Raw genomic sequence first — 24,042 nt, forward strand, 5'->3', positions numbered from 1 at the left:
CTTGGTTTGTATTTTTGGGTCGATTTTTGGTCATTTTAATGATGTTACCCCTTTCCAAATTTTCGGAAAATAGCTTTTCAGAAAAGTGACCAAAAACCTGGGCTTAGAAAGCCCATAACTTTCCTCAATGACATCCGATTTCAAAGTGGCATACTTCAAAATGATTGTGGTTTAATTCTCTTAAAATCTGTGTACTCATCTTGGTTTGTATTTTTTGGTCGATTTTCGGTCATTTTAATGATGTTACCCCTTTCTAAATTTTCGGAAAATGGCTTTTCAGACAAGTGACCAAAAACCTGCACTCCTGAGCCCATAACTTTTTTACAGGAATCCGATTTTAAAGTGGCATACTTCAAAATGATTGTGGTTTAATTCTCTAAAAATCTGTGTACTCATCTTGGTTTGTATTTTTTGGTCGATTTTCGGTCATTTTAATGATGTTACCCCTTTCTAAATTTTCGGAAAATGGCTTTTCAGAAAAGTTAGCAAAAAACTGCACTCCTAAGCCCATAACTTTTATTAAAGACATCCGATTCCAAAGTGGCATACTTCAAAATGATTGTTGTTTAATTCTCTAAAAATCTGTGTACTCATCTTGGTTTGTATTTTTGGGTCGATTTTTGGTCATTTTAATGATGTTACCCCTTTCCAAATTTTCGGAAAATAGCTTTTCAGAAAAGTGACCAAAAACCTGGGCTTAGAAAGCCCATAACTTTCCTCAATGACATCCGATTTCAAAGTGGCATACTTCAAAATGATTGTGGTTTAATTCTCTTAAAATCTGTGTACTCATCTTGGTTTGTATTTTTTGGTCGATTTTCGGTCATTTTAATGATGTTACCCCTTTCTAAATTTTCGGAAAATGGCTTTTCAGAAAAGTTAGCAAAAAACTGCACTCCTAAGCCCATAACTTTTATTAAAGACATCCGATTTCAAAGTGGCATACTTCAAAATGATTGTGGTTTAATTCTCTAAAAATCTGTGTACTCATCTTGGTTTGTATTTTTTGGTCGATTTTCGGTCATTTTAATGATGTTACCCCTTTCTAAATTTTCGGAAAATGGCTTTTCAGAAAAGTTAGCAAAAAACTGCACTCCTAAGCCCATAACTTTTATTAAAGACATCCGATTCCAAAGTGGCATACTTCAAAATGATTGTTGTTTAATTCTCTAAAAATCTGTGTACTCATCTTGGTTTGTATTTTTTGGTCGATTTTCGGTCATTTTAATGATGTTACCCCTTTCTAAATTTTCGGAAAATGGCTTTTCAGAAAAGTTAGCAAAAAACTGCACTCCTAAGCCCATAACTTTTATTAAAGACATCCGATTTCAAAGTGGCATACATTTAAATAATGGTGGTTTAATTCAGTAAAATTCTGTATTATCATGTTGGTTTACATTTTTAGGTCGTTTTTTTGTCATTTTGTAATTATTCCAAAATTAGTTTTGCAGAAAAGTGATATAAATCAATATCTATCGACACACCAAGACTTTTTATAAATCAAACCATTATTTATGAAGTTATGGAGAAAATAAGTTACGACCCCACTTTTCATACATTCGAGAGCGGATATTTATTTAGAAATTGGTTAGCTAAATAACGGGTATCTTAAAGTTCCTCCTTGTTAATTTGCTAATTCAAAATCTTTATTTTTTTAGCGAAAAAAAATAATTTGCATGAATGCTTGATAAATCTTAAAAACATAAAAGCATTTTTCAGTATACATTTTTTAGCTTATTTTCCAAAAAAATTTCCGAAGGGTAGAGGTAGTCTTGGAGGAGGGCGAGGACGAGGAAATGCTGGAATCGGAGGCGGAAGCGGAAGCGGAAGCGGAATAGGTAGAATAGCAATCACACCAATATCAGATTCAGGCAAAGCTCCAAGAAACGGAAATGGAGGCAAGGGTATTGGAGGTGGAAGTGGGAAGAGTGGAGGCCCAACCGGTTGTTGAGGCTGAGGGTTGGGTGGAGTGCGAATAGTCGTGGTAGATTCTTCCGTTGTTGTAGGAGCTACTGTAGTTGTTGTAATTTCTTCATTGGTTGTAGGAGCTAGGGTAGTTGTGGATATTTCTTCCGTGCCTGTAGGAGAGTTTGTGGTTGTCGTTAATTCTTCGGTGGTTGTAGGAGCTAAGGTGGTTGTTGTTAGTTCTTCGGTGGTTGTTTGACCGATTGTGGTTGTCGTTACTTCTTCGGTGGTTGTAGGAGCAATTGCGGTTGTCGTTACTTCTTCGGTGGTTGTAGGAGCAATTGTGGTTGTCGTAACTTCTTCGGTGGTTGTAGGAGCGATTGTGGTTGTCGTTACTTCTTCGGTGGTTGTAGGAGCAATTGTGGTTGTCGTAACTTCTTCGGTGGTTGTAGGAGCGATTGTGGTTGTCGTTACTTCTTCGGTGGTTGTAGGAGCAATTGTGGTTGTCGTTACTTCTTCGGTGGTTGTAGGAGCGATTGTTGTTGTCGTTACTTCTTCGGTGGTTGTAGGAGCGATTGTTGTTGTCGTAACTTCTTCGGTGGTTGTAGGAGCGATTGTGGTTGTTGTTAGTTCTTCGGTGGTTGTTGGAGCAATTGTGGTTGTCGTTACTTCTTCGGTGGCTGTAGGAGCGATTGTGGTTGTCGTTACTTCATCGGTGGTTGTAGGAGCAATTGTGGTTGTCGTAACTTCTTCGGTGGTTGTAGGAGCGATTGTGGTTGCCGTTACTTCTTCGGTGGTTGTAGGAGCCATTGTGGTTGTCGTTACTTCTTCGGTGGTTGTAGGAGCAATTGTGGTTGTCGTTACTTCTTCGGTGGTTGTAGGAGCGATTGTTGTTGTCGTTACTTCTTCGGTGGTTGTAGGAGCGATTGTTGTTGTCGTAACTTTTTCGGTGGTTGTAGGAGCGATTGTGGTTGTTGTTAGTTCTTCGGTGGTTGTTGGAGCAATTGTGGTTGTTGTTATTTCTTCGGTGGTTGTTGGAGCAATTGTGGTTGTCGTTACTTCTTCGGTGGCTGTAGGAGCGATTGTGGTTGTCGTTACTTCATCGGTGGTTGTAGGAGCAATTGTGGTTGTCGTTACTTCTTCGGTGGTTGTAGGAGCGATAGTGGTTGTTGTTAGTTCTTCGGTGGTTGTTGGAGCAATTGTGGTTGTCGTTACTTCTTCGGTGGTTGTAGGAGCGATTGTTGTTGTCGTAACTTCTTCGGTGGTTGTAGGAGCGATTGTGGTTGTCGTTACTTCTTCGGTGGTTGTAGGAGCAATTGTGGTTGTCGTTACTTCTTCGGTGGTTGTAGGAGCGATAGTGGTTGTTGTTAGTTCTTCGGTGGTTGTTGGAGCAATTGTGGTTGTCGTTACTTCTTCGGTGGTTGTAGGAGCGATTGTTGTTGTCGTAACTTCTTCGGTGGTTGTGGGAGCGATTGTGGTTGTCGTTACTTCTTCGGTGGTTGTAGGAGCAATTGTGGTTGTCGTTACTTCTTTGGTGGTTGTAGGAGCGATTGTGGTTGTTGTTAGTTCTTCGGTGGTTGTTGGAGCAATTGTGGTTGTCGTTACTTCTTCGGTGGTTGTAGGAGCGATTGTTGTTGTCGTAACTTCTTCGGTGGTTGCAGGAGCGATTGTGGTTGTCGTTACTTCCTCGGTGGTTGTAGGAGCAATTGTGGTTGTCGTTACCTCTTCGGTGGTTGTAGGAGCGATTGTGGTTGTTGTTAGTTCTTCGGTGGTTGTTGGAGCAATTGTGGTTGTTGTTAGTTCTTCGGTGGTTGTTGGAGCAATTGTGGTTGTCGTTACTTCTTCGGTGGTTGTAGGAGCGATTGTGGTTGTCGTTACTTCATCGGTGGTTGTAGGAGCAATTGTGGTTGTCGTTACTTCTTCGGTGGTTGTAGGAGCGATTGTGGTTGTTGTTATTTCTTCGGTGGTTGTTGGAGCAATTGCGGTTGTCGTTACTTCTTCGGTGGTTGTTGGAGCAATTGTGGTTGTCGTAACATCTTCGGTGGTTGTAGGAGCTACTGTGGTTGTCGGTACTTCTTCGGTGGTTGTAGGAGCATTTGTGGTTGTCGTTACTTCTTCGGTGGTTGTAGGAGCGATTGTGGTTGTTGTTATTTCTTCCGTGGTCGTAGGTGCGATTGTGGTTGTTGTTAGTTCTTCCGTGGGCGTAGGAGCGATTGTGGTTGTTGTTATTTCTTCAGTAGTCGTAGGTGCGATTGTGGTCGTTGTTAGTTCTTCCGTGGTCGTATGAGAGATAGTTGTTGTTGATAATTCAGTGGTTGTAGGAGTAGTAATTAATTCTTCAGTGGTTGTCTTTAATTCTTGAATGGTTGTGGGCGTGATAGTGGTTAATTCTTCCGTAGTTGAGGGGGTCATTGTAGTTGAAGTTACTTTACATCTTGGCAAATTCGGAAAAAGTATACATTCTATGGATTCAGTTGTTAATTCTGCTGTGGTCGTAGGAGCGATTGTGGTTGTCTTTACTTCTTGGGTGGTTGTAGGAGCGATTGTGGTTGTTGATAATTCTTCGGTGGTTGTAAGAGCGATTGTGGTTGTCTTTACTTCTTGGGTGGTTGTAGGAGCGATTGTGGTTGTTGATAGTTCTTCGGTGGTTGTAGGAGCGATTGTTGTTGTCGTAACTTCTTCGGTGGTTGTAAGAGCCTTTGTGGTTGTAGGAGCGATTGTGGTTGTCGTTACTTCTTGGGTGGTTGTAGGGGGATCGTGGTTGTTGTTATTTCTTCCGTGGTTGTAGGTGCGATTGTGGTTGTTGTTATTTCTTCCGTGGTCGTAGGAGCGATTGTGGTTGTTGATATTTCTTCCGTTGTTGTAGGAGCGATAGTTGTTGTCGTTAATTCAGTGTTTGTATATGCAGCTGTGTTAGTAGTTTGTTCGTCAGGGGTTGTCGTTTGTTCTTGTGTGATGGTGGGAGTGAGTGTGGTTGTGGTTAATTCTTCCGTAGTAGTGGGAGAAGCTTCTGTAGTGGTAGTTAGTTTACAAATTGGCAAAATCGGAAAAAGTATACATAATGTGGACTCAGTAGTAGTTAAAACTGTGCTTGTAGGAGTTAAGGTGGTTGTCGTTATTTCTTCTGTGGTTGTGGGTGCGATTGTTGTTGTCGTTAATTTTTCCGTAGTAGTGGGTGACATTGGGGTTGTAGAATCTTCTACTGTTTTTGTTGTGGTTTTGTGCTTACATCTTGCCAATTCCGGAAAAATTTTACAAAGAATTGATTCAGTTGTAGTTGATACTGTAGCAGCTGTTGTGTTTTGAGTTGCAGAAAAGGTTATTGTAAGTGCAGCCCACAGTCCAAGAACCAAATTAATTCCGTGGATTATTCCGTGCGATGTCAGTCCTACCATCTTGAGCTCTTCATGTGCACTGCTACCTTGAACTGTAGTGCAACTACTTATGTAAAAATTGGCGTTCAGTTTTCTTTGTTGTGGGAAAGATAACCGAATGACAGTGCTTCCACCCTTGTCAAATGCAAACATTCAGTAAAATCAGTGCAGCCAGGAAGGTGTAAGATAACACTCTCGTCCTCTGATAAACAATGCAACTGCATTCCGAACTATTTTAATTCTTTAAAATAAATAAATACAATAATTTTCCTAAAAACGTTATTGATATTTATTTTCGAAATCATATTTAGATTATAATCAGAGGATTTTATAACTGACGAAGTATTTTCAATATCGTAAATTTAAATACACCTCTTATGGTCGGTAACCTTTAAAATAAATAAAACAAATGCCAAATTAAGCTTAACTATATTTTATTTATTTTACAGAATTTTGTAAATAAGCTTGCATTTGATTTAATGCCAAAAATAAATTATATGTGAACTTAGCTTAGATCCCAATTAGATTCCACTTCTATTGGTTTTTTTTACACATTCTTTGCTCCTTTCTTAAATTGAACTATTTGTAATGACTGTTTTATGAAGGCGAAAAAGAAAAATACAGAAAAGTTTATGGAAGCACCAAATCGTTGCGTATATCTTTTACACTCGATGGATTTGCACCAGTTCTATAAAAGATTGTAATTTCTTAAGTCCATTCCAAAACTTTGGCAAGATTTCGCTAAGAATTTTGGATGTGATTGATGAAACTCCTCCTCGCTTAAACTAAATCTTAAGATTTAAACAAAAAACTGCTTAAAGAAGGGCCATTCAGGCCCGGCAGTTCTAATCTCTTCACGCTAGGACCCCATCCAGGGCATGGATCACTCCATTGGTGGCTGGGATGTTCGATGTGACCATCTGGGCATCGTTCACCTTGATCTTGCCAGCGGACGTCTTCTGCAGGATGACGGTTTTGCCCGTTGACAGCGAGTCCTTGACCTGGTAGAAACGCATTCCGGCGGAGAAGAGAGCTCCGGGAACAATGTGCTTCATGGCAAACTGCTCGGCGGCCTCCTTGTCGTTGTAGAGCTTCTCCAGAGTGTCCGAGTCCAGTTCGCTGAAGCTCTTGTCCACAGGAGCGAATACCGTGTAGGTTTTAACACCTATAAAATTGTATTTGTTGTTATATTTTCTTTTTATAGGGTTAAATTTGTTCTTACCCTTGCTTTGCAGCTTCTCGGACAGTCCAGAGGTGTACAGAATCTTGAGGAAATTGCTGAAGCGACCCTCGCGATCAGACTGAAGAGTCTGCAAAATATCTCCAACGGGCAGTGGGAACATCACGCGATCGACGGCGTGGGCCACTCCTTGAGGGATCTTTATGTCCTTTTTGTTCAGCACAACCATGGCTCCGTTGATGGTGGTGAGCTGCAGGGGAAATGCATTACTTTAATTTTCATATTAGATAAATAAATCTTAGCTTTTCTTACAGTCACATCATTCCACTCCTGGTCGTGCATGTTGTACTGATTGACTCGCAGTTGGGTTCCGGCCAGAGATACGCCCGTCATCTCGTCCTGCAGGGTGGCAATTTCAAAGGACCCGGGGATCACATGGTGGAGCAGCAGCTAAGCAGAAAAATAATAATAATAAAAACATAAATAAATTTTTAAATATAACAATTTGTTAAAAAATATCTATACAATTGAAATTCTTTTTATTTCTAAAGTACTTTCTATTTTTAGTATAATATTTTGTAGTCGAAGTTGTAAACTGTTAAATAAAGTTTTGTTTGTAAAAATTGGGCCAAAATATTTTTTTGTTTGGATAAATAGAGAATTAAAACTAATAATTAAACAACAGAATCAAATTATTAAGCTGTGAAAAAGATCTTTTTTTTTAAAAAGGTTTTTAAAAATGTGTATAATGAACAAAATGTAACTTTGTTTCAACTTACCCCACTCAGTAGTCTGGGATTGGACTGGAACTTCTCCTCGGCCCTTTCGGGACCGCCCAACTGCACCAATAAGTTCTTGAAGGCCTTGTCCGTGGGCACAAAGATGGTATAGGGTCCAGTCTCGTTGAGAATGCTGTCCAGGCCGGACTGCCTCAGATATTTGGCCATGGCGAAGAGTCCGTTGGTCTTAAGGATCTGCAGCAGATCCTCGCTGGGATTGGACAGCACAGAACTGGTCGCCGGACTGACCTGTGCCGCCTTCTCGGTGTTCTCCGTCTCCTGGACGAGGGCATCGGCATATTGGGGCACCGGTGGCAGCAACTCGGGGTTGTTCACCACATCAGACAGCCGTTCGGTGACCACTGGCAGATGAGTGGATACACCTTCCAGATATGGGGAAACCGTCACCGTGGAACCACCGTAAATGGGAGCGGGAGTGGTGCGGATCAGACTAGCCGCATTTGCGTGGCTCGTGCTGCTCTCGAAAATCAAATTGTGGCGGGCTGTGGTGGGTGCGGTGGTTGTGGTGGTTGTCGTCGAAGTCCTCGACGGGTGATACTGCCTGTGGTTGCTGGGCGTTCCGCGGGAAACAAAAGGCGTTGGCGTGGTAGTGGTGGTGGTGGTGGTTGTCGAAGTTGTCGTTGGCGCACGTGTGGTCTGTATAATCTTGCCGCTCTTGATCTCCACCAGCTCATCGTTGGGCAAGGTCAGGCGGGAAACGGAGGGCGGCAACTTAATCTCACCGCTCCTAATTCGCTCCAGAATGCTTTCCACTTCGGATCCAGTTTGCTTTGTCTCCTTCTCGCCATTGGCCTTGACTCCTTGGATCTTGAAACTGCCATCGGCCTGCTCCTCGAGATACACATATGTGGCCTTCTTCTTGGGCGGCAGAGTGGGTGGTGGTGCAGCGGTGGCCGGTGCCTGCGACTTTGAGCTTAGACCCTCGATCTCATAGCCATCGGGGATGAGTCCCCGCTTGGCCAGCTCTTCCAGGGATGGTGGATCATCCGAATCCGAGGTAATGACTGCGGAACTGGCTATGCTGTTTGCTCCACTGCTGATGCCCTGAATGTCACCTGCACCACCGCCATAGAGGGCGGCCAAACTGGACAGATCCACGCCACCGGGCAGAGAACCAGTGGGCAGGGTGTCCGACTCCTGGGGATCGGGTGATCGCAGGATCTGCACCTTTCCACCACCGGGCAGCTCGAGATCCTTGCTCTTGCTGGGAGCCACATCACTCAGACTGAGCTTGGCATCGCCACCCAAAGCCTGTTGTGCCAACAGCGTTTGCAGTTGCTCCTGCGAGTAGGCCTTCTGTCCCTGCACCAAGTTGGGATCGGTGGTGCGGATCACCTGAACCCGCTGTCCATTGGGCAGTACCAAATCCATCTCGTCGTAGGTCTTGTTGCCAGTCAGCGGTTGCTGTGGTGCCTCAGACAAGGCTGCCTTCAGTTGCTTCAGCAGATCATCTCGAGCGATCGTCTTCACAGGTTTCTTACCCTTCTGACTTGGATATTTTCCCAATTCCGATTTCACCTGAGCATAAATGTTCTTTTTCGGTGTTGTCGTGGCCTCAGTGGTTGTGGTTGTTGTCGTGGTGGTTGTTGTTGTCGTCGGATGCTCTTTGTAGTACTGCTGCAGGGCACTGTTAAACTGATTGTACTCCGTGGGATGAGCCACAGGTCTTCCACGTGCCGGTGCGGCAACATAGGGTGAGTTCTGGTAGTTGCCATTGTGCTGGGTCACAATTGTGGGCAGGATATGCTGCTTGATCTGGTGTTGCTTGATCAAGAACTCTTCGTGCTGCTGACGCACCTTGTGTTGCGACTTCTCATACTGTTTGGCCACGAATTGCTCATGCTTCTGGATCAGCTTTTGTTTGTACTCCTGGTCAGCTGGTTGGGCTTGAGGTTGGACAGGCGATTGGGCATTAACAAACTGGTGCTGGAACTGTGTCTGTTGCTGTTGAGTTGGAAGTTGCTGCTGCAGTTGCTGCTGCGGTTGCTGCTGGAAGGTTCCTCTGGTGGGCTCCGGAAAGGGAGTGGCCTGGACATTGCTAAAGATCTGCGGCACCGGCAATCCCAGCTGCGGAGTCAGCTGATATTGCTGCTGACTGGATTGTGGTTGATAGTTAAACTGGGTCTGCTGCTGGGGAATGGTCTGGAAAGTAGGAACTGGCGCCTGACTAGGGAGCTTTTGGGTTGTCTGGGGCAGAACTTGGGGTCCGAATTGCTGGGGTTGCTGGTAGGCAAACTGCTGTTGCTGCTGCAATTGCTGTTGCTGGTAGGTTTCTGGCGAAGGTTGAGGTGGAAAAGCCGTGGACTGCAAGCGGGTATCTACGTGGGAGATTGCAGATAGTTGTACAGGTTGAAGATCAAGAAAGATTTCGAGTTCTACTTACCGAATTGCTTGTGGCGCTGTTGCTGGGGATGTTGCTGTTGATGTTGCTGCTGGGAGCCAGCAAAGTTGCGCAAGTCCAAGAAGTTTTGATGATGCAGATCTATGCCCGCGGCGGAAGAGGGTAACTGCTGTGGCTGCTGCGGGAATTGCGGAGCCGTCTGCAATTGGTTTTGGGTCGAACGTTGGAACTGCTGGTTGTTGTGGGGCTGTTGCTGCTGCTGTTGCGGCTGATGTTGCTGCTGCTGCTGCTGTGGGAACTGCCCGAAGCGATGCTGCTGCGGTGGCTGCTGGTGATGCAGATGCGTGTGTTGCTGGTGGGGGCCATGTTGGGCGCGGTGGGGAATGGGTAGCTCCACGCCCGCCTGGACAAAGTTTTGCTGATTGTACTGCTGCACATTCAGCTGGCGGCGCTGCGAGTTGTGAAAGGGCGGCTGCAATGAGGGCAACAAGCGAGTTACAACTTTCCATGGCGATCATTGCATCATCCCGGTCAGAGCAGAAAACCAGCTCCAGCTCGAGATCCCTCCACAGTTAAAAGATAAGTCAAACATTGAGCGAACGCTCCTAAAATAGACATGAACCAGTTTCACAGGTGGTTGTAATACCAATCTCCGCTCCATTTTTGCAGGCAAAACTAGACTGTGTGTCTGGTTTGGCTTTGGGGTCCTTATTGGCGGGCACTCGGTCAAGTTGAAGTCCATAAAAAATGGCAAACTTGTTTCAATTACAAAGTCGTACGTATTAAAGTAGATGAAAGCAAAGGTAAGCTTACCTATTTCTAATTTAAATGATTGTAATCTTAGTCGTAAAAAATGATTGCCCAAGAAAGTTATTGCCTTTCATGCAGTATGATTTCACATCCGAATTCAGCATAAATTTAAGCGGTGAATAATCTGACTAGATAATGACAGTCTCATGCTTCCTCCCAATTGAAGTCTGCTCTATTCACTCGGTAACCCACTTGTATTGTTTCCCATCTGCAGTTGTCATTAGTGGATCTCTCTCACCGAGCGACCTGCTTATACAATCTTGCAGTTAAGACCGACCCACCGAACTAACCGTCATACACCGCGTATACGTATTGCCAATTGAGGGGCCAAGCAATGGTCAGACATCGGGCAATTGTTTAACAACAGTTATCCAACAAAATTTCCAAAGGAGAAGATGAAGCTTGCAGATGCAAGGCGGCAGGCGTGGATTTTGTTTGTTTTTCAGTGTTTTTTTTGGCTTATGGATAAACTGCTGTATGTATAATTTAATTGCCTTGGCCATAAATCTTATTTTTTGCCTGGCTCTGTCGATGCCAGATTGAGGCGTTATCAGGCTACTCCAACCCCTGCCTTTTCTTTTGCATGGTAATTATGTTGTTGCCGCTAATGCCGCACCTCATCATGACGCGCTGTTGTTTTCTGATGATGCCGTCAAAAGATGGCTTTGGATTATGCAACCTAATCGTAATGATTAAATTGGAGAAAAGTTCAGGGGGTTCGAGCAGGTGAATGAAAGGGTTAAGGGGCTTAGTTATAATGGAATAAAAGCTTACTCAATTACAAACTCAGTCATTCTTGGGGTTTATTTTCCCCTGCAATCACTTTAAGACCGCCAAAGCCAATCGAAAAAATAAACCCATGCCTTGTCATGCATCTTCATCTTCATCGTAAATATCAGTTTTTTCTCCAGTCACAATTTTCTTTCTTTTCCGAAGATGACTTTTCCCTGCAAATTGCCTGGCTGGTGAAAACGTCAATCAGTCATCAATCAAGTGCCAAAGCAATCAGCATCCCCGTCCAAAAAACACCAGTCCTCATAGGGCTTTTCATTTCCATTTTTCTCTTTCAATTTCTATCTATCCGCAAGTGTGTGTTCGGCATGTGTTCAACATGTCAATTTCGTGGTTTAGCGTATTCATTCAACATTTTCACGGCGCTTGTATGCAAAACGCTTTCGTTTTTAAACGCAGTCATCGATGACCAGCTGTTAATACGCTGCGCATGCGCATTAACCCATTGATGGGCAGGTGGCTGTAGCTGTCACCAAATGCCACCGCAACCCACACGATTGATACTCAACTGTTTGCCACTGGGTTAAATGTGCCAAATGATTGACAATCGGAGTGTGGGTGTTATTCAAGCGGCAGAAATCAGGAAAGTGACTAAACAATGCCTACGAACATTAATCACAATAGTCAGTTGTGAGTGATGGTGTATTGTTTGTACTTCATAAAAATTAGTTTAAGGCAATAATTTGTATTCGGTATACTCTTTGAAGGAAATATAAAATATCTTTTAACAAATTTTAATTTTGCTAAACAAAAATCAAAATTTTTACATTTCTTATTCCAAATAAACAAACTCTGAAGAAATGGAATATCATTTTGTTTATCAAAACTTTCCTTAACAAAACATACATGAATTTTCTCCAATCAAATTCGAGATTTTGGGCCCAAAAATAACATTAATTTGTTAACAACTAAAATATTTTCTTAGATAAACAAAGAAAGTCCCATTTAGTCAACAAATGGGGATGGGCTCCCACAACCAACTTTATTTCGTTACGTAAACTCAACCATTCGATGGCTGTCAAATCAAATGAGCATTATGCTAATCGGAGAAGATACACCATGAGATAGCCGGCAACAGGTAGAAGTCACTACATTCCACCGGATCGAAACCAGTTTAAAGTAACAATTTTCACATGATCACTGGGGCGTTGTGATCCATGATGTATCTGTCAGTTACATGACTCCGACTGCCAGCTAATTTGTTAATAATTCATAATTGATTTCTCATCACACACCGGGTCGAGACGGGTATTACGAGAGTTAGCTTCAGTCAGATGAGATACAAAATGAAAGCGAAATTTTGGAAATTTCTTTTCGTGGTCAGATTCGGTTTCGTTTCGCAGTGAAAGTGATTTGCTTGATATTTAGTAAGCATTTAAGCCGTTTATGTTAATTAGAATTTAATAGTCAAAGCCGCAAGACCTTCAAGCCCCAAGAAATGGTGCGCTAATTAATAGTCACCCAAAATCAGAGGCCGTAAATTCTTCAATTCTTCCCAAGTTGCGCAACAGCCTGAGGTATCTGCAAGATGCTTCTCGAGTCGCACAATTTACAAGTTTTCCAATTTTTTTTCGGTCATGTCAATGGCCAATGGCATCCAAGCTGGCCTCGTTTTCCAAGATTGCCTTTCGGATTTCCTGTCTGCCCCGCAGCCAAGCAAGAAAAACCAAATGCATTTGCCTTCTGCTTTTGCACTGGATTTTTGTGTGTTCTTTTTACCACTCTGGGTTTCAATTTTGTTTTTCGGCCACCACTTTTTGGTGATTCGCGGAGTTTCAAGGTTGTTTTGGCCACAACTGTGTGTTTGTTTGAAAGATGTGAGGATCTTTTTCAGAGGCGATTGAAGACATGTTGTGCAATTTGTGTTCTGACCATACAAAGAGGTGAACATGTCAGACGTCAGTTCGAGCATCAATCTAATGGCTAATGAGGCTCTATGTTTTTGGGAAAATCACAGATTCTTGTAACTTGGGAGAGTTAAAAACTACATGTAAAAAATGGAATAAGTGGGGCAATTAATATACATTTGTTAGTAGCTCATTCTTATGATAATGTCTTAAATTGGTTTTGTACGATTTTAAGCTATGATCACTGTAAATAAATCTATTGCCCTCGGAAACCGATTACTCCATCTTCATAAAATATATACCTTTATCTATATTAAGAGCCCATTGTATTCTTCCACCAAGCCTTTAAACATTGCAACATTTTAGGACAATGATTTAAGGGTTCCCAAAAACTAAGACCGATCGTTGTTTGAAATTGATTTATTACTAAGCTGTCATCCAGATTAAACGGCTCATTAAATTGTTTGTCTAACTTATCAGAGCAGGGCATCTTGATCTCAGTTAAATCTCAGAAATCGTGCTCACATCATTTCCACATCTCAGATCAATAAAGTCCAGAACTGAGTGCTTAACCAACTTCGATCTTGTGGCACTTACCAGAACTGGTTAACTTGAGGGGAAAACCCCTGTTATCCTCAGTTGACAGTTTCCACATTACAGAAAATGTGCATAATAGGCTTTTGATGGCAGTTGATGGCTTAGTTTTGTGTGGCGGCTTCGTTTCGTTTCATTTTTTTTGAGACTTGGTCAATCTAAAGATTTAGCAATTCCCTTTCACTTTTCCGGACTATCGAGATATGACTGCAATTTGCAAAGATGGCCCAAAAAAATAGGCGAACAAAATATTTCTGTGGATTTCCTAAAGGCATTTTAATTGCCAACAAAATAGCTAGCTGGCTAAGCAAATAAGTAATTAATTTGCTGCCGCACCAAAGAATGGCCAGCAACAATAGCCACAGCAGTAACAGCAAAAAGTGAAATTTACATAAAATTGTGTAATTAACTGAGGTAAATAAGAAATTGCCTCAAGCTCTTTGGCCAACACCTACACCTACAAGTGCCCTGAAAAAGGGGCCAAACACATGAAAGCGAAAGAAGCCACCGGCCGAATAACAAAAACAGCACAGCAACAATGAAAAGATTCCAGGCAAAAGCCGCCAGTGGATAATACAACCGAAATGAAACAAAAACAAATATTATTTAACAATTTCTTTAAAGCCGCACAAGAGAAGGCAAAAAGAAACTCAGCTAGGTTACTCCTCGCGTACGTATCCGCAGATATTATCGCTGGAAATACTTCACTCTCACAAAACCAGGGAAAAGTGCTTGAAAAACTGTTTACAAACAAGGCAATTTATCAGGCATATACCAAAATTGACCGAGTTTGCAAATGATGTGATCCGCGCGATTGCTTGAGTAATTACTAAAGACAATATCAGAATTATTGGTCTTATAAGCGAGGTAAATTATGAACATATTTTTAATTAGCTCTTTAATAGATGTACAAAAATATTTCAAAGAAATTTATATAAATAGCTCAATTTTATATATTTAATTATATACATTTTTCGATAATATAACGTTTCAGGAATTTAAGAATAAAACTCCATTAAGATATTTCAGCTAGATATTTAAGTATTTAAGAAAGTTATCAAAATGGAACTTAGAGCCACAAGTTAACCATCTGCTTAAGCATCCAATGGAGTCAATCAACTTGTTAAATCACTCTCAAACTTAATTATGCAACTTCTGTCTGTTGATACTCTACCAACTGTTTCTCCCTGTTAATTTGAAACTTACACAAAGCTCTTCAAGGATTGCATAATGGCTTGCAGCGAGACAAAATTGTGAGTTAATGCAATTACAAGTATCTTGGCACTTCAAAACTTGAGTGGCATACAAATTTAATTTAATTGAAGAAGCAGGCAAGTAAGTTTGCAAATCAGGCAAAATGCCAATGGCAAAAGTGGCACAAATTCGCTTCCTGTTGAAGTCGTCGGTATCTGTATCTCAACGCCCACACAGGTGGCTCAAATCCGCCAAATGCATCCGACGACACTCCACTAAAGTTGTGCATATATGCTTAATTTGACACACTCTGACACTTTTTACGAGCACCGAAGATTTATTATATCATTAGCATCGCCAGGGGTAAGACTTGCAGTTTCTTTATCTGGTAGATACTAAACTAAACTAAGCAGGTGTAATTTAAATAAACCCACTTCTTTTTTGTTTTGGTCGCGGTTTGGGGCATGAGAAAATTTGGGTTTATGGGCCATCTGTTTTTGGGTAATTAACATGTTCATATGGCTAATTGCACCGTGCAGACTTTTTATTGTGCGCACAGATACCGTCTTATGATTTTCGGATGTTGGTCTTAATAGTAATTGACGAGATGAGAAATCGTGTACAAAACAGACAAAGGTCAGACTTTGGCTAGAAAGTGAGAATTTCTGTTCACGCTTAAGACTAAAATGTACGTAAACGAATTTAAGTTTCTTTATTCCAGTGCAGGCAGTAATTTATCAAACGCAACATCTTTTCGAACAAACAACTCAATTTTCAACCTCAACACACTTTCAATTTCAAAACCACAATATCAGCCGACTAATATCATAACACAATTATTATTTGGCAGACAATCGCCTGAAAGATCCTCATAATTATCAAAGGCAAATTGCGTGCCAGTCCGACATAAAACACAAACCTCTAAAAATTATATTATTGTTGAAAATAAATTTAAATACGCTGCAATTTTTACTTTCCAATTCAATAAATTTGGCGCACGCAGCTAAGCGAATTGCGTGCCATATATCTTTGAATCTTTGCCATGGCCAAGATATATAATACTTCAGGTAGGAGTTATTTGGCGCCCACATCTTTCAGAGGCAAAGATATATTTACTGAGCTTTGTTGATGGACAGTAGCGAACAATCAAGAGAACCGTCGGGAAAATATTACAATTTCGCTTTGAAGAAAGGGTGTACCACAGATTTGCATTTGCCAGATTTCGTTACTCAACTTTACCGTGAAATTTCATTGACAGCGGTGCCACACGCCCAAAAACCTTTCCACGGTCATCATCCGTCAAAATTTCGAGCCTTTGTTAAAGTCATCATTCCAAACTCTTATAATTTTTGTGCAATTTTTCTTCCTTTTCAGCTGTCACTGGGCATTTCAATGGCGCCAATATAGCAAAACATACAAAAGACTTTAATACGCGTATTTCAGCCAACTCTTGTATTTCGCACTTGTATTTACTTTAGTGACTTCAGAGCCATTGAGTTGGGATTGTTTGTCTACTCATTTCCATGGGCTGTCACTTGAATTGAGCGCCTCGATTTCAATTGATGTCGCGTTTGTTCGCGTCTATTTGAAATATATGGGTCAGGCCAGTGTTTGTTTGGATGGTCTCTGGGCAATCTCATCATTTATACGGGTTTTGACCTTGGTTAACAATTCAGTTTGGCGAATTGTGGGAAAAGTGTGAAGCTGTAAGGTCGTGATGAGTCTTGGCAGATTTGATTCATACATATAGCTGCTTTGGTAATCTTCCATCACTCAGTTCCATCCAATTAGGCATTCCTCAATTTCTCATACCAATCCTCTAGACACCTTAGATCTTTCTAGCGATCCAACTTAACGCTTGTCTAATGCTTTAATTACATATTAGCATTGCCTGAGATTCCCAGACATGCGATTGCATTTGGAGTAGACTCCTCCACCATATCATTTGTCAAATGGACTGCCATTGTTTTGCAGTGTGGAATGGAATGTAAAACTTTTGATTTTCTTCCACTTCGCGTTCAGTTGGAATTCATAATTTATGGGTTAGCAGTGCGCCAGTTCCGAATGCTTTGGATTCGAAAGTGAAGTTCTTATAATTTTAATTACGTTCACCGAGCGGAGGAACCAATTAAGTCGTTTCCAGATTATATCGAAGCAACTCGTTGGTCTTGACTCGCCAAATGCTCACATTGCTGGGTCTCGTGCCCGCTTTTGGTCACGCAAGCTCAGTCATTCCGAGAAATAGACCCCATGCAAATTAAGTAGGGTCGTAGGGGCGTCGAGGGGGTCCAGGGGTTGGAAGGTCTATGGTCTGGCAAATGTTTCAAATTGCCACCGAGTTGGAATAGGTGGGAGCCAGAGCCGGAGTCGGAGTCGGAGTAGGTAAACTGTGTTGCTGCAGTTCGTGACAGTTTTTAGCAATTACCCGGATGGGCCGGAACGCGACAAAGTCGGAGACCCATCTGGCCGGACTGCTGACCATTGTTTAGCGGTTAGTAACCCCACATGGAGTTCAGCTAAAAATCCCTCAGATTTCTAAAAGTTTCTGGACTGCCATGCCCCCCACTTGATCAATATCCATTCAAAATGTCTACACCCTCGCCAGGCCAGGGTTTTCTTTTATATAGTTTTCTTAAAGAAATCGAAAGCTCAATGCATTTCGCCTTGCATGCCCAACTGATGCACTCAAATGCGCAGGCAATGCCGCAGTGAAATGAGAAGAAAAAGTACCAAAAACCGCCGAGCAAATTAAAATTTATTATTTGCAACAAAACGAAACACTTTGGGTGCCGAAGAAGCGAGTGGAAAATGCAACTGAAATGCCAGCAATATCTATGGAACTTTTGCGGTGCATAAAACCAGCGAAGCTTGCGAAAAGTGTTTTTCTTTTACTGCAACTCTTGTTTAGTTTTCTTCACTCCATGCCGCCAACGAACCGAAAGTGGCTGACAGAGGCTGCGGGAGTTGTTCACTGTATGTTTTACTGTAGTGGGGTATTCGGTCTGTCGGTGGCGATAATGTGGCATGAAGCAGCCAACTGTAGTGCGAAGTGGGTTGCTGCAAGTTGGGGGCGTGTTCGCAACTGACAGGTACTAAGCAGAGTATCTCCCTCTACGGGGGCTTTGACTTCCTGCCCAGGGAACCTTCAAAGAAGGTGAAAAGTGACCTAGGAGTTGCATCAGCGGTGAGTAAATGCGACAGCCTTGGATGCAACATTTACCATTATCATTAAAAATATAATATTTTTCTAGCATATTGCACAATGAGTTCATTGGTGTTCCGCCTTTCCCTGCAATTTATTCATAAAAAGCATTCCAAATTCCAGTCCTAGTTTATTGTTCACCCATCCATCCAAATATTTAAAATGAAATGAATGGAATTTATTTTAAATTTATATTCAATTACAGCTGTTATATGCAGTTTTTCTAAGAGTGGAAAAAAAAGTGTGATGAGTTTCATAAACTAGTCAGCTGTTTTTGAACACATAACTTAATGTTTTTCTTTTTAACTATACTATTAAATTTATTTGTCCCTACTTCCTCTATCTCCATTTCAATGCCCCTATAAAAATATATTTCCCATAACCTATAACCTTTTGCCACCCAACCCGAGAGATTTTTGCATACATACCAGAGGAAAGTAAAATTGTTATCTGCTTATTTCCATTACACCATGCCCAACCGCAAAAATGTCATTAAATAATTTCGCTGCGCATTTGCAGTGCTCAAAAAAAGTAGAGAAATAAAGTGCAAATCGATGGACAAGTTTTCGGTGCTTTGGGGCAGAGCAGGCGGCTTAAAAACTGTGACTCCCACTTCGCCAGACCAGGCAAAAGGAAAACACCACACACACACACACACACAAATTATGCAACTCTTCGTCGGCTTGCAACATCTTGGGGCAGACCAACCCGTCCAACAGTTGCAGTTGCAGATGCAGCAGCTTGTTGAAAATCTTGTTTTGGAACTGTGAGCCAGCAACAAACGCTTCTTCATTTTCGCGCAATAAACATTTCGCTCCAGACACAAAGGCACAGCAACAATAGCAACAGCAACAGCAAACAGTAAGAAAACGAAAGTGCAGCAACATCGGGCCATAACGGGTTGCCCAGTTTGAACCGCCGTTGGGCTTGGCTATTGCTATTGCTATTACTATTGCATTACGTGCGGTTGGTTCCTCGCCGAGGATCGTTTGACTTTTGGCCATATTTGCGTTGAGTTATGCCGCGAAAGAAGATGCAGCTGACAAAACCCGTTTCACGTGGCGTATGAGTAACGCGGAAGTTGACACTTGCTGCACTTGGTACTGTCGGTACGGCATCGACGGTGGTGGGTGAAAATTGCCTTGATATATTTACTGCACATACCTCAACTAATTGCGGCATTCGTCAGGCGACTTGCGACTTGCGACTTGCCACCAACCAATTCCTATTTGTTGTCGCTGGCAATTAGGCAACAAAAAGCTATGACAAATCCCATTTTGTTTTCTGCATCTCTGATTTTGTGGTTGGCCAATCCAATCCAAGCGACTTTTAATGACCCGGCAGAAGAGATGTGCCATCCGGCCAGCCTGTCAATATCCAGCGATGAGTTATGTCGCCGAGCCCTTTTACTTTCTTTTCCCCCATCTCGGACATCATTTTAACGATCCCCACAGTTGGCATGTGAAATTATTGTTTATAAGTAATACCGTTTTTATTTTTCACTGAGCTAATTTCTGACGATCGTTTCCATGAAATTATGCGGAACCAAGCCTGCGGTTTACTGACTATGTTAATGGCTTAATAATTGAGAAGGGGTAATGAGGAACTATAGAAAGCGGAAGATGCTCTAAGCCCATATATATCAGCGGGAGGTCCGCAATTCTCAGAAGAAGTTTGCTATTAACTTTTACCCAACTTACATTCTACTTTGCATAAAAAGTGGGTCAGAGAATTGACTACACCAAGTTGTAAAATTGCATCAAAGCGATGTTGGCTAAAATTGATTTGGTAGTCCACGAATTCTTAAGCATTAGAAGAGTCTTTCCTAAAATAGTCTAAACATCGGGAGAAAAAGCGTTTTCTATAATTTGCAAGGTGAGAAACTGCAATTCAGAAGATTTCATAATGCCGCTTATATCACCAATAATTGCTTTTTACAATTTTATTTTCCGGGCAACCCTTTTTTCCCTTCTCCGACCAATCAGGCATGACACTTCGTTTTCATTCACTTTTTCAGGCAATTTTCCTCTCATTCAAAAACGAAATTGATTTAATTCTCAATCACTCCGAAAACAGTTGGGTGCAAAGCCAATCAAATTAAGCCAGACCAAAGAAAAAAATACAGAAATAAATAAATAAGGCAGACCAAATCGGACACTCGCTGTCCCGGTGTGATTAGCGTTCAATTATTTTATTTGTTTGTGGTTAGCAGCTGAAAGGCGATCTCAATGGGATTACTTTGGATGCGGTTCGATTTAAAGTGGCGCCAGGCTAATAGCAGCTCGTTACTTTCCTGAAGTGGGAAAAATCGAGGTCCATAATCAGGGGCGATTGAGGTGCGATGATTGGGGCCCTGAGCCTGATTAGCTTTTGAGCACAGGCAAGTGCCAGCATCTTCCCCCTTCTCTTTGACACTTTCCTGTTCTTTCACAAAAACAACTTTCATTTTTCAAGCCAAATCCATTAAGAGTTTGTCACCTCTCTACGCTTGGATACCGAAATATCTTTCAGATAAATATGCAACCGAACAACAATATTGTATAAAGATCTCTCGATTGACCCACTTTCCTTGCCTTGAAATCGGACAGAACCCAGCTCGCGAAAAGAAATTACAATGAAATGCGGCTTCTTATTATGATTTTTGCTTCATTTTTTCTGCTGTCTGATGTTGTTGCGACAACAAAAGCCGAAAGCACCGAAAATGAACAGGTTGTAGGGCCTGTCACAAATATTGGCCGACGTAAGTCAATGTGAAATGTCTGTTGTATTTATTACTGGCTCGGGGCCACATTTAATCGAAAATGATAAGCGGTCCATACCATGGGAAGCTTAATGTGGGCATTTATTAGTTGCCTTGGAAACAGAGAGAGTGAATTTATACGATGAGCAGCAATTTGCCATCGATTTCTTAACAAGCCAAATTTATAGATACGTTAAAAGATTTCTTAATTGTTTGTTGCACTATTATGTGATTAATGTGATTAGGGTCTCTAAAAGAGAAATGTAAAGAAATCATAAAATATAATTTTAGAGTTTGCAGGTTTTATTTACAAATAAAAAGAGCTTATAAAATTTTTTTAAAAATATCAGAGGGTTTTTCGGCGGTGAGAACTTAAAAAACAAAAAGAACAAAAACATCTGAAACATAAATTTAAAATAATTGATCGATTCTAATGTTATTTTTAGTTTTATTGGATGTATTTTTAGCATCTAGAGTATACATTTTATTAACCCTAACAAAAGTGAAAGTAAGGCAAGTAAAATAACCATAAATATGTTAAATAAAGGCAAAAAACACACAAAAACAAGACAACAATTTGGCAGGCCCAGAAAAACATGTTCGAAGACAGCAAATGGTAGTTTCTGCCGGGATACGGATTTCGGTTTGGAAGTCCGACTGCAGCGCCTGCGCCGTGAACTGTGGAACTGCGGATGGACGATGGACGATGGGCAACAGATGGTACTGGGTACTGAACAGTTGACTGCCCGGCTGCCAAGTTTACACGACACAAAGACACAACTGCAAACGCTACGTGAGGCAATATATACAAAATAATAAAAGTTCAAATTAAGCAATAGCAAAAACAAAAAAGAAATTGCACAGCCGCCAATAAGCCGCCGAATCCCGAAAAACAACAAAAGTCGCTTAAGACAGCCACTGCAACTTTTGACATCGACCAGTTCCTGTTCATTGCCAGACAAAAGGAAGATGATGATACTTTTTTTTTTCTTCTGCAGGTTTTGTTGCTTGGCCAAAAATAAAAAAAAATTGTTAAGATGCAATCGCAGGCCATTGCCACAGCTTATGTCAATAGTGAGAGATGATGTTGGCAAAAATCTGGTTCGAACACGTTTTTCTTACGTTATGGGAAAATTGTGCAAGTTGCCGAAAAGGAAATTGGCAAGTCAACCGTTGCACGAAAAGGTTAAGGACAAAACCAATTGAAAGATGAATACGAAATAGTTGAACTTCTCTTATTCGCTAATTGTCTGCCCTAACACTCAGTAACTTTATACATCTTTACGATGATCAGGGCCATTTAATCTGTCCATTCAGCCATAATCCCATATCAAAACATTGCCCGCGGCATAAAAATCATCAAAATAAATCTTTTTACGTAATCCAAACCTCAATTATAGGCATTAGTTCATCCAAAAATAAAGATTAAACAAACGAAAAAAAGAGGAGACAACAAAGCTGCTGATTTCACATCATAAATTGTTGTGGCTTTTGGGCAAATTTTTTTCGGGGCTTCATCCGTGAAAGTGAAAACTATAACAGCGGATGGCAAACATGATCAGATTACATCAACATAGAAACTTCACTGGATCTGGATAGGGTAATCAATTATTTAGGAGACCTTAAACTTGGGACGAAGCCATGGGAAGTTCTCAGATGCCCACATGACTTAACAGTTTTTTTTCTTATTTTGTTTCAACCAAAAAGGTGGGAGATTGGTTTTCTTTTCGATATTTGGTTTCCTGACCACTCCAAGCGAACAGGTTTATAATCTACCAGCGGCCTGCCTTAAACGTTGTCTCATGACTTTACGGCTTTTACTCTTCCTTTGCATCTTCATTTAATCGAGTCCCCACCCCCGACTGAGCGAAAGATAAAAATATTTTTGTGAAAAGGGAAAGTTCATTGAGGCGTTGAAAATCGTTTTCGTTTTCAGTTGCGGTGGTCCTAAATGTTTTAACAATTAATATTGAAATTCCAAAACAAATATTTAAATAATTGAATTTTTAAATAGGCAGTCAAGCTGGTGGGCTCCAACTGAGATCAGTTGGGGGTTATCTTGTTGGTAGAAAGTCTTATGCAAGCCTGGATAGTCAGTGATAGGCGCTCCAAAAATGCTGGCTCTTTGACATATTTATGCGAGTACTACTCAACGCATGGCAACTTTCTTTGGCCGAGACTCGAAAAGATCTAAAAACTGTGTCAATTTGGTCGGGACAAGCGAAGAGTCCACAAAGCCAGATTTAACAATGAATATTTGCATATCGTTCAATGGGAATGCAAATTAAGTGATAAATATTTTTTCTTCATTTTTATGATTATTTGGCACATATTTGGAATGACGTTTATGAGGTATTGCCTTTGTCTAATGGAATGTGGAACACCAGAGACGAGGCTTAAAAGATTTGGGATATCGGATTGTAACAACCGAATGTTGACATAATGAAAAGCGTTTTAAAATTTCATACAAATGTGATATTTCCCAACTTACCCCATTGCGAAGCCCAACATTGGGTGGTGGTATAAATCCTTGTGCATTCGCAGTGACCACCCACAGGCACAAAGTGCCCCACATTGCCAACGAGACTCTCATGATTCACTCGGGAATTCCAGATGCGATATTTGCTCAATAAACTGTTTTTGTTTTCTCAATCAATCCGATATCAATGCACTATTTTCTTTCGAAACAAACACGATACCGCTGGGAATGTCCCAGTAAAAAAGGGCGCGCGAAAAAAATGTCAGTTATGCGACGCGAAATAACAACACTTAATCCAAATCAACTTTGGCCCAAGTTATTTTCGTTACGTTTTCTATTTGCTTTATGCAAATGATGCAGTTTCTGTTTTTTCTTCGCTCTCGGTTTTAAAATTCCGTTAACGTTTTGAGGCGCGATGGGGACTTTTCAAGTGACTGCAAATGTTAGCAGCCGCAGACACGACTTGTCTGGTAAAAGTTCGAAGCTTAACTGAAGATCATTAAACGTTTGGTAACAATTTAAGCCAAGCTCGCGACGAAGATGCCAAAAAGCCATCGCAGTGGCAACGAAGACGCCAGCAACATGCGCACATCGGCAACATGTTGCCGAAGTCGAAGAGTTGGCCATTTGGTCGAAGAGAAAGCAAAGAGCATGGTTTTGTGGCCGAAAGAGAAAGTGTTGCCGGGCTTGGGTTGGCAACATGAGGAAATGGCTTGTATCTGCTTATCAGTTTAGCGTGAATCACAGACTTATCGAATCCAGAAATGGCATACCCGAAACTTAA

General features: G+C 41.4%; 2 protein-coding genes across 3 annotated transcripts; both read right to left on the reverse strand.

The window, feature by feature from the left end:
* Positions 1-1,567: 1,567 nt before the first annotated feature.
* Positions 1,568-5,306, reverse strand: LOC108041724 (mucin-2). Of its 2 annotated transcripts, none has more exons than XM_044459774.1 (2): positions 4,715-5,306; positions 1,568-4,637 (listed from the first exon to the last, which is right to left on the reverse strand). In XM_044459774.1, the coding sequence occupies exons 1-2, from the start codon at positions 5,298-5,300 to the stop codon at positions 1,735-1,737; spliced, it is 3,489 nt and encodes a 1,162-aa protein (XP_044315709.1). In that variant the 5' UTR covers positions 5,301-5,306; the 3' UTR covers positions 1,568-1,734. The 2 variants fall into 2 exon arrangements, with proteins under 2 accessions (XP_044315709.1, XP_044315710.1); XM_044459775.1 differs by having other exon boundaries at positions 1,568-4,633; positions 4,711-5,306.
* A 390-nt stretch (positions 5,307-5,696) lies between these two features.
* LOC108041723 (mucin-5AC) lies at positions 5,697-23,754 on the reverse strand. Its single transcript, XM_044460270.1, has 6 exons — positions 23,271-23,754; positions 9,643-10,072; positions 7,239-9,577; positions 6,772-6,909; positions 6,502-6,709; positions 5,697-6,444 (listed from the first exon to the last, which is right to left on the reverse strand). Exons 1-6 carry the CDS (start codon positions 23,370-23,372, stop codon positions 6,134-6,136), a joined length of 3,528 nt encoding a protein of 1,175 aa, XP_044316205.1. The 5' UTR covers positions 23,373-23,754; the 3' UTR covers positions 5,697-6,133.
* Between the last annotated feature and the right edge of the window lie 288 nt (positions 23,755-24,042).

Source organism: Drosophila rhopaloa, unplaced genomic scaffold, assembly GCF_018152115.1.
Source record: "Drosophila rhopaloa isolate 14029-0021.01 unplaced genomic scaffold, ASM1815211v1 contig_2, whole genome shotgun sequence".
NCBI classification, from domain to species: Eukaryota; Metazoa; Arthropoda; class Insecta; order Diptera; family Drosophilidae; genus Drosophila; species Drosophila rhopaloa.

What these genes read in the sequence shown, in the direction of transcription:
- LOC108041724 (XM_044459774.1), bottom strand. Translation starts at nt 5,300, where the DNA reads ATGGTAGGACTGACATCGCACGGAATAATCCACGGAATTAATTTGGTT. An exon ending in TCCTACGACCACGGAAGAAA is followed by an intron (nt 4,638 to 4,714) that starts TAACAACAACCA and finishes CCACCCAAGAAG; the next exon opens with TAACGACAACCACAATCGCT.
- LOC108041723 (XM_044460270.1), bottom strand. Translation starts at nt 23,372, where the DNA reads ATGAGAGTCTCGTTGGCAATGTGGGGCACTTTGTGCCTGTGGGTGGTC. An exon ending in ATCCCAGACTACTGAGTGGG is followed by an intron (nt 6,910 to 7,238) that starts GTAAGTTGAAAC and finishes TTTTCTGCTTAG; the next exon opens with CTGCTGCTCCACCATGTGAT. An exon ending in CGAGAAGCTGCAAAGCAAGG is followed by an intron (nt 6,445 to 6,501) that starts GTAAGAACAAAT and finishes ACAATTTTATAG; the next exon opens with GTGTTAAAACCTACACGGTA.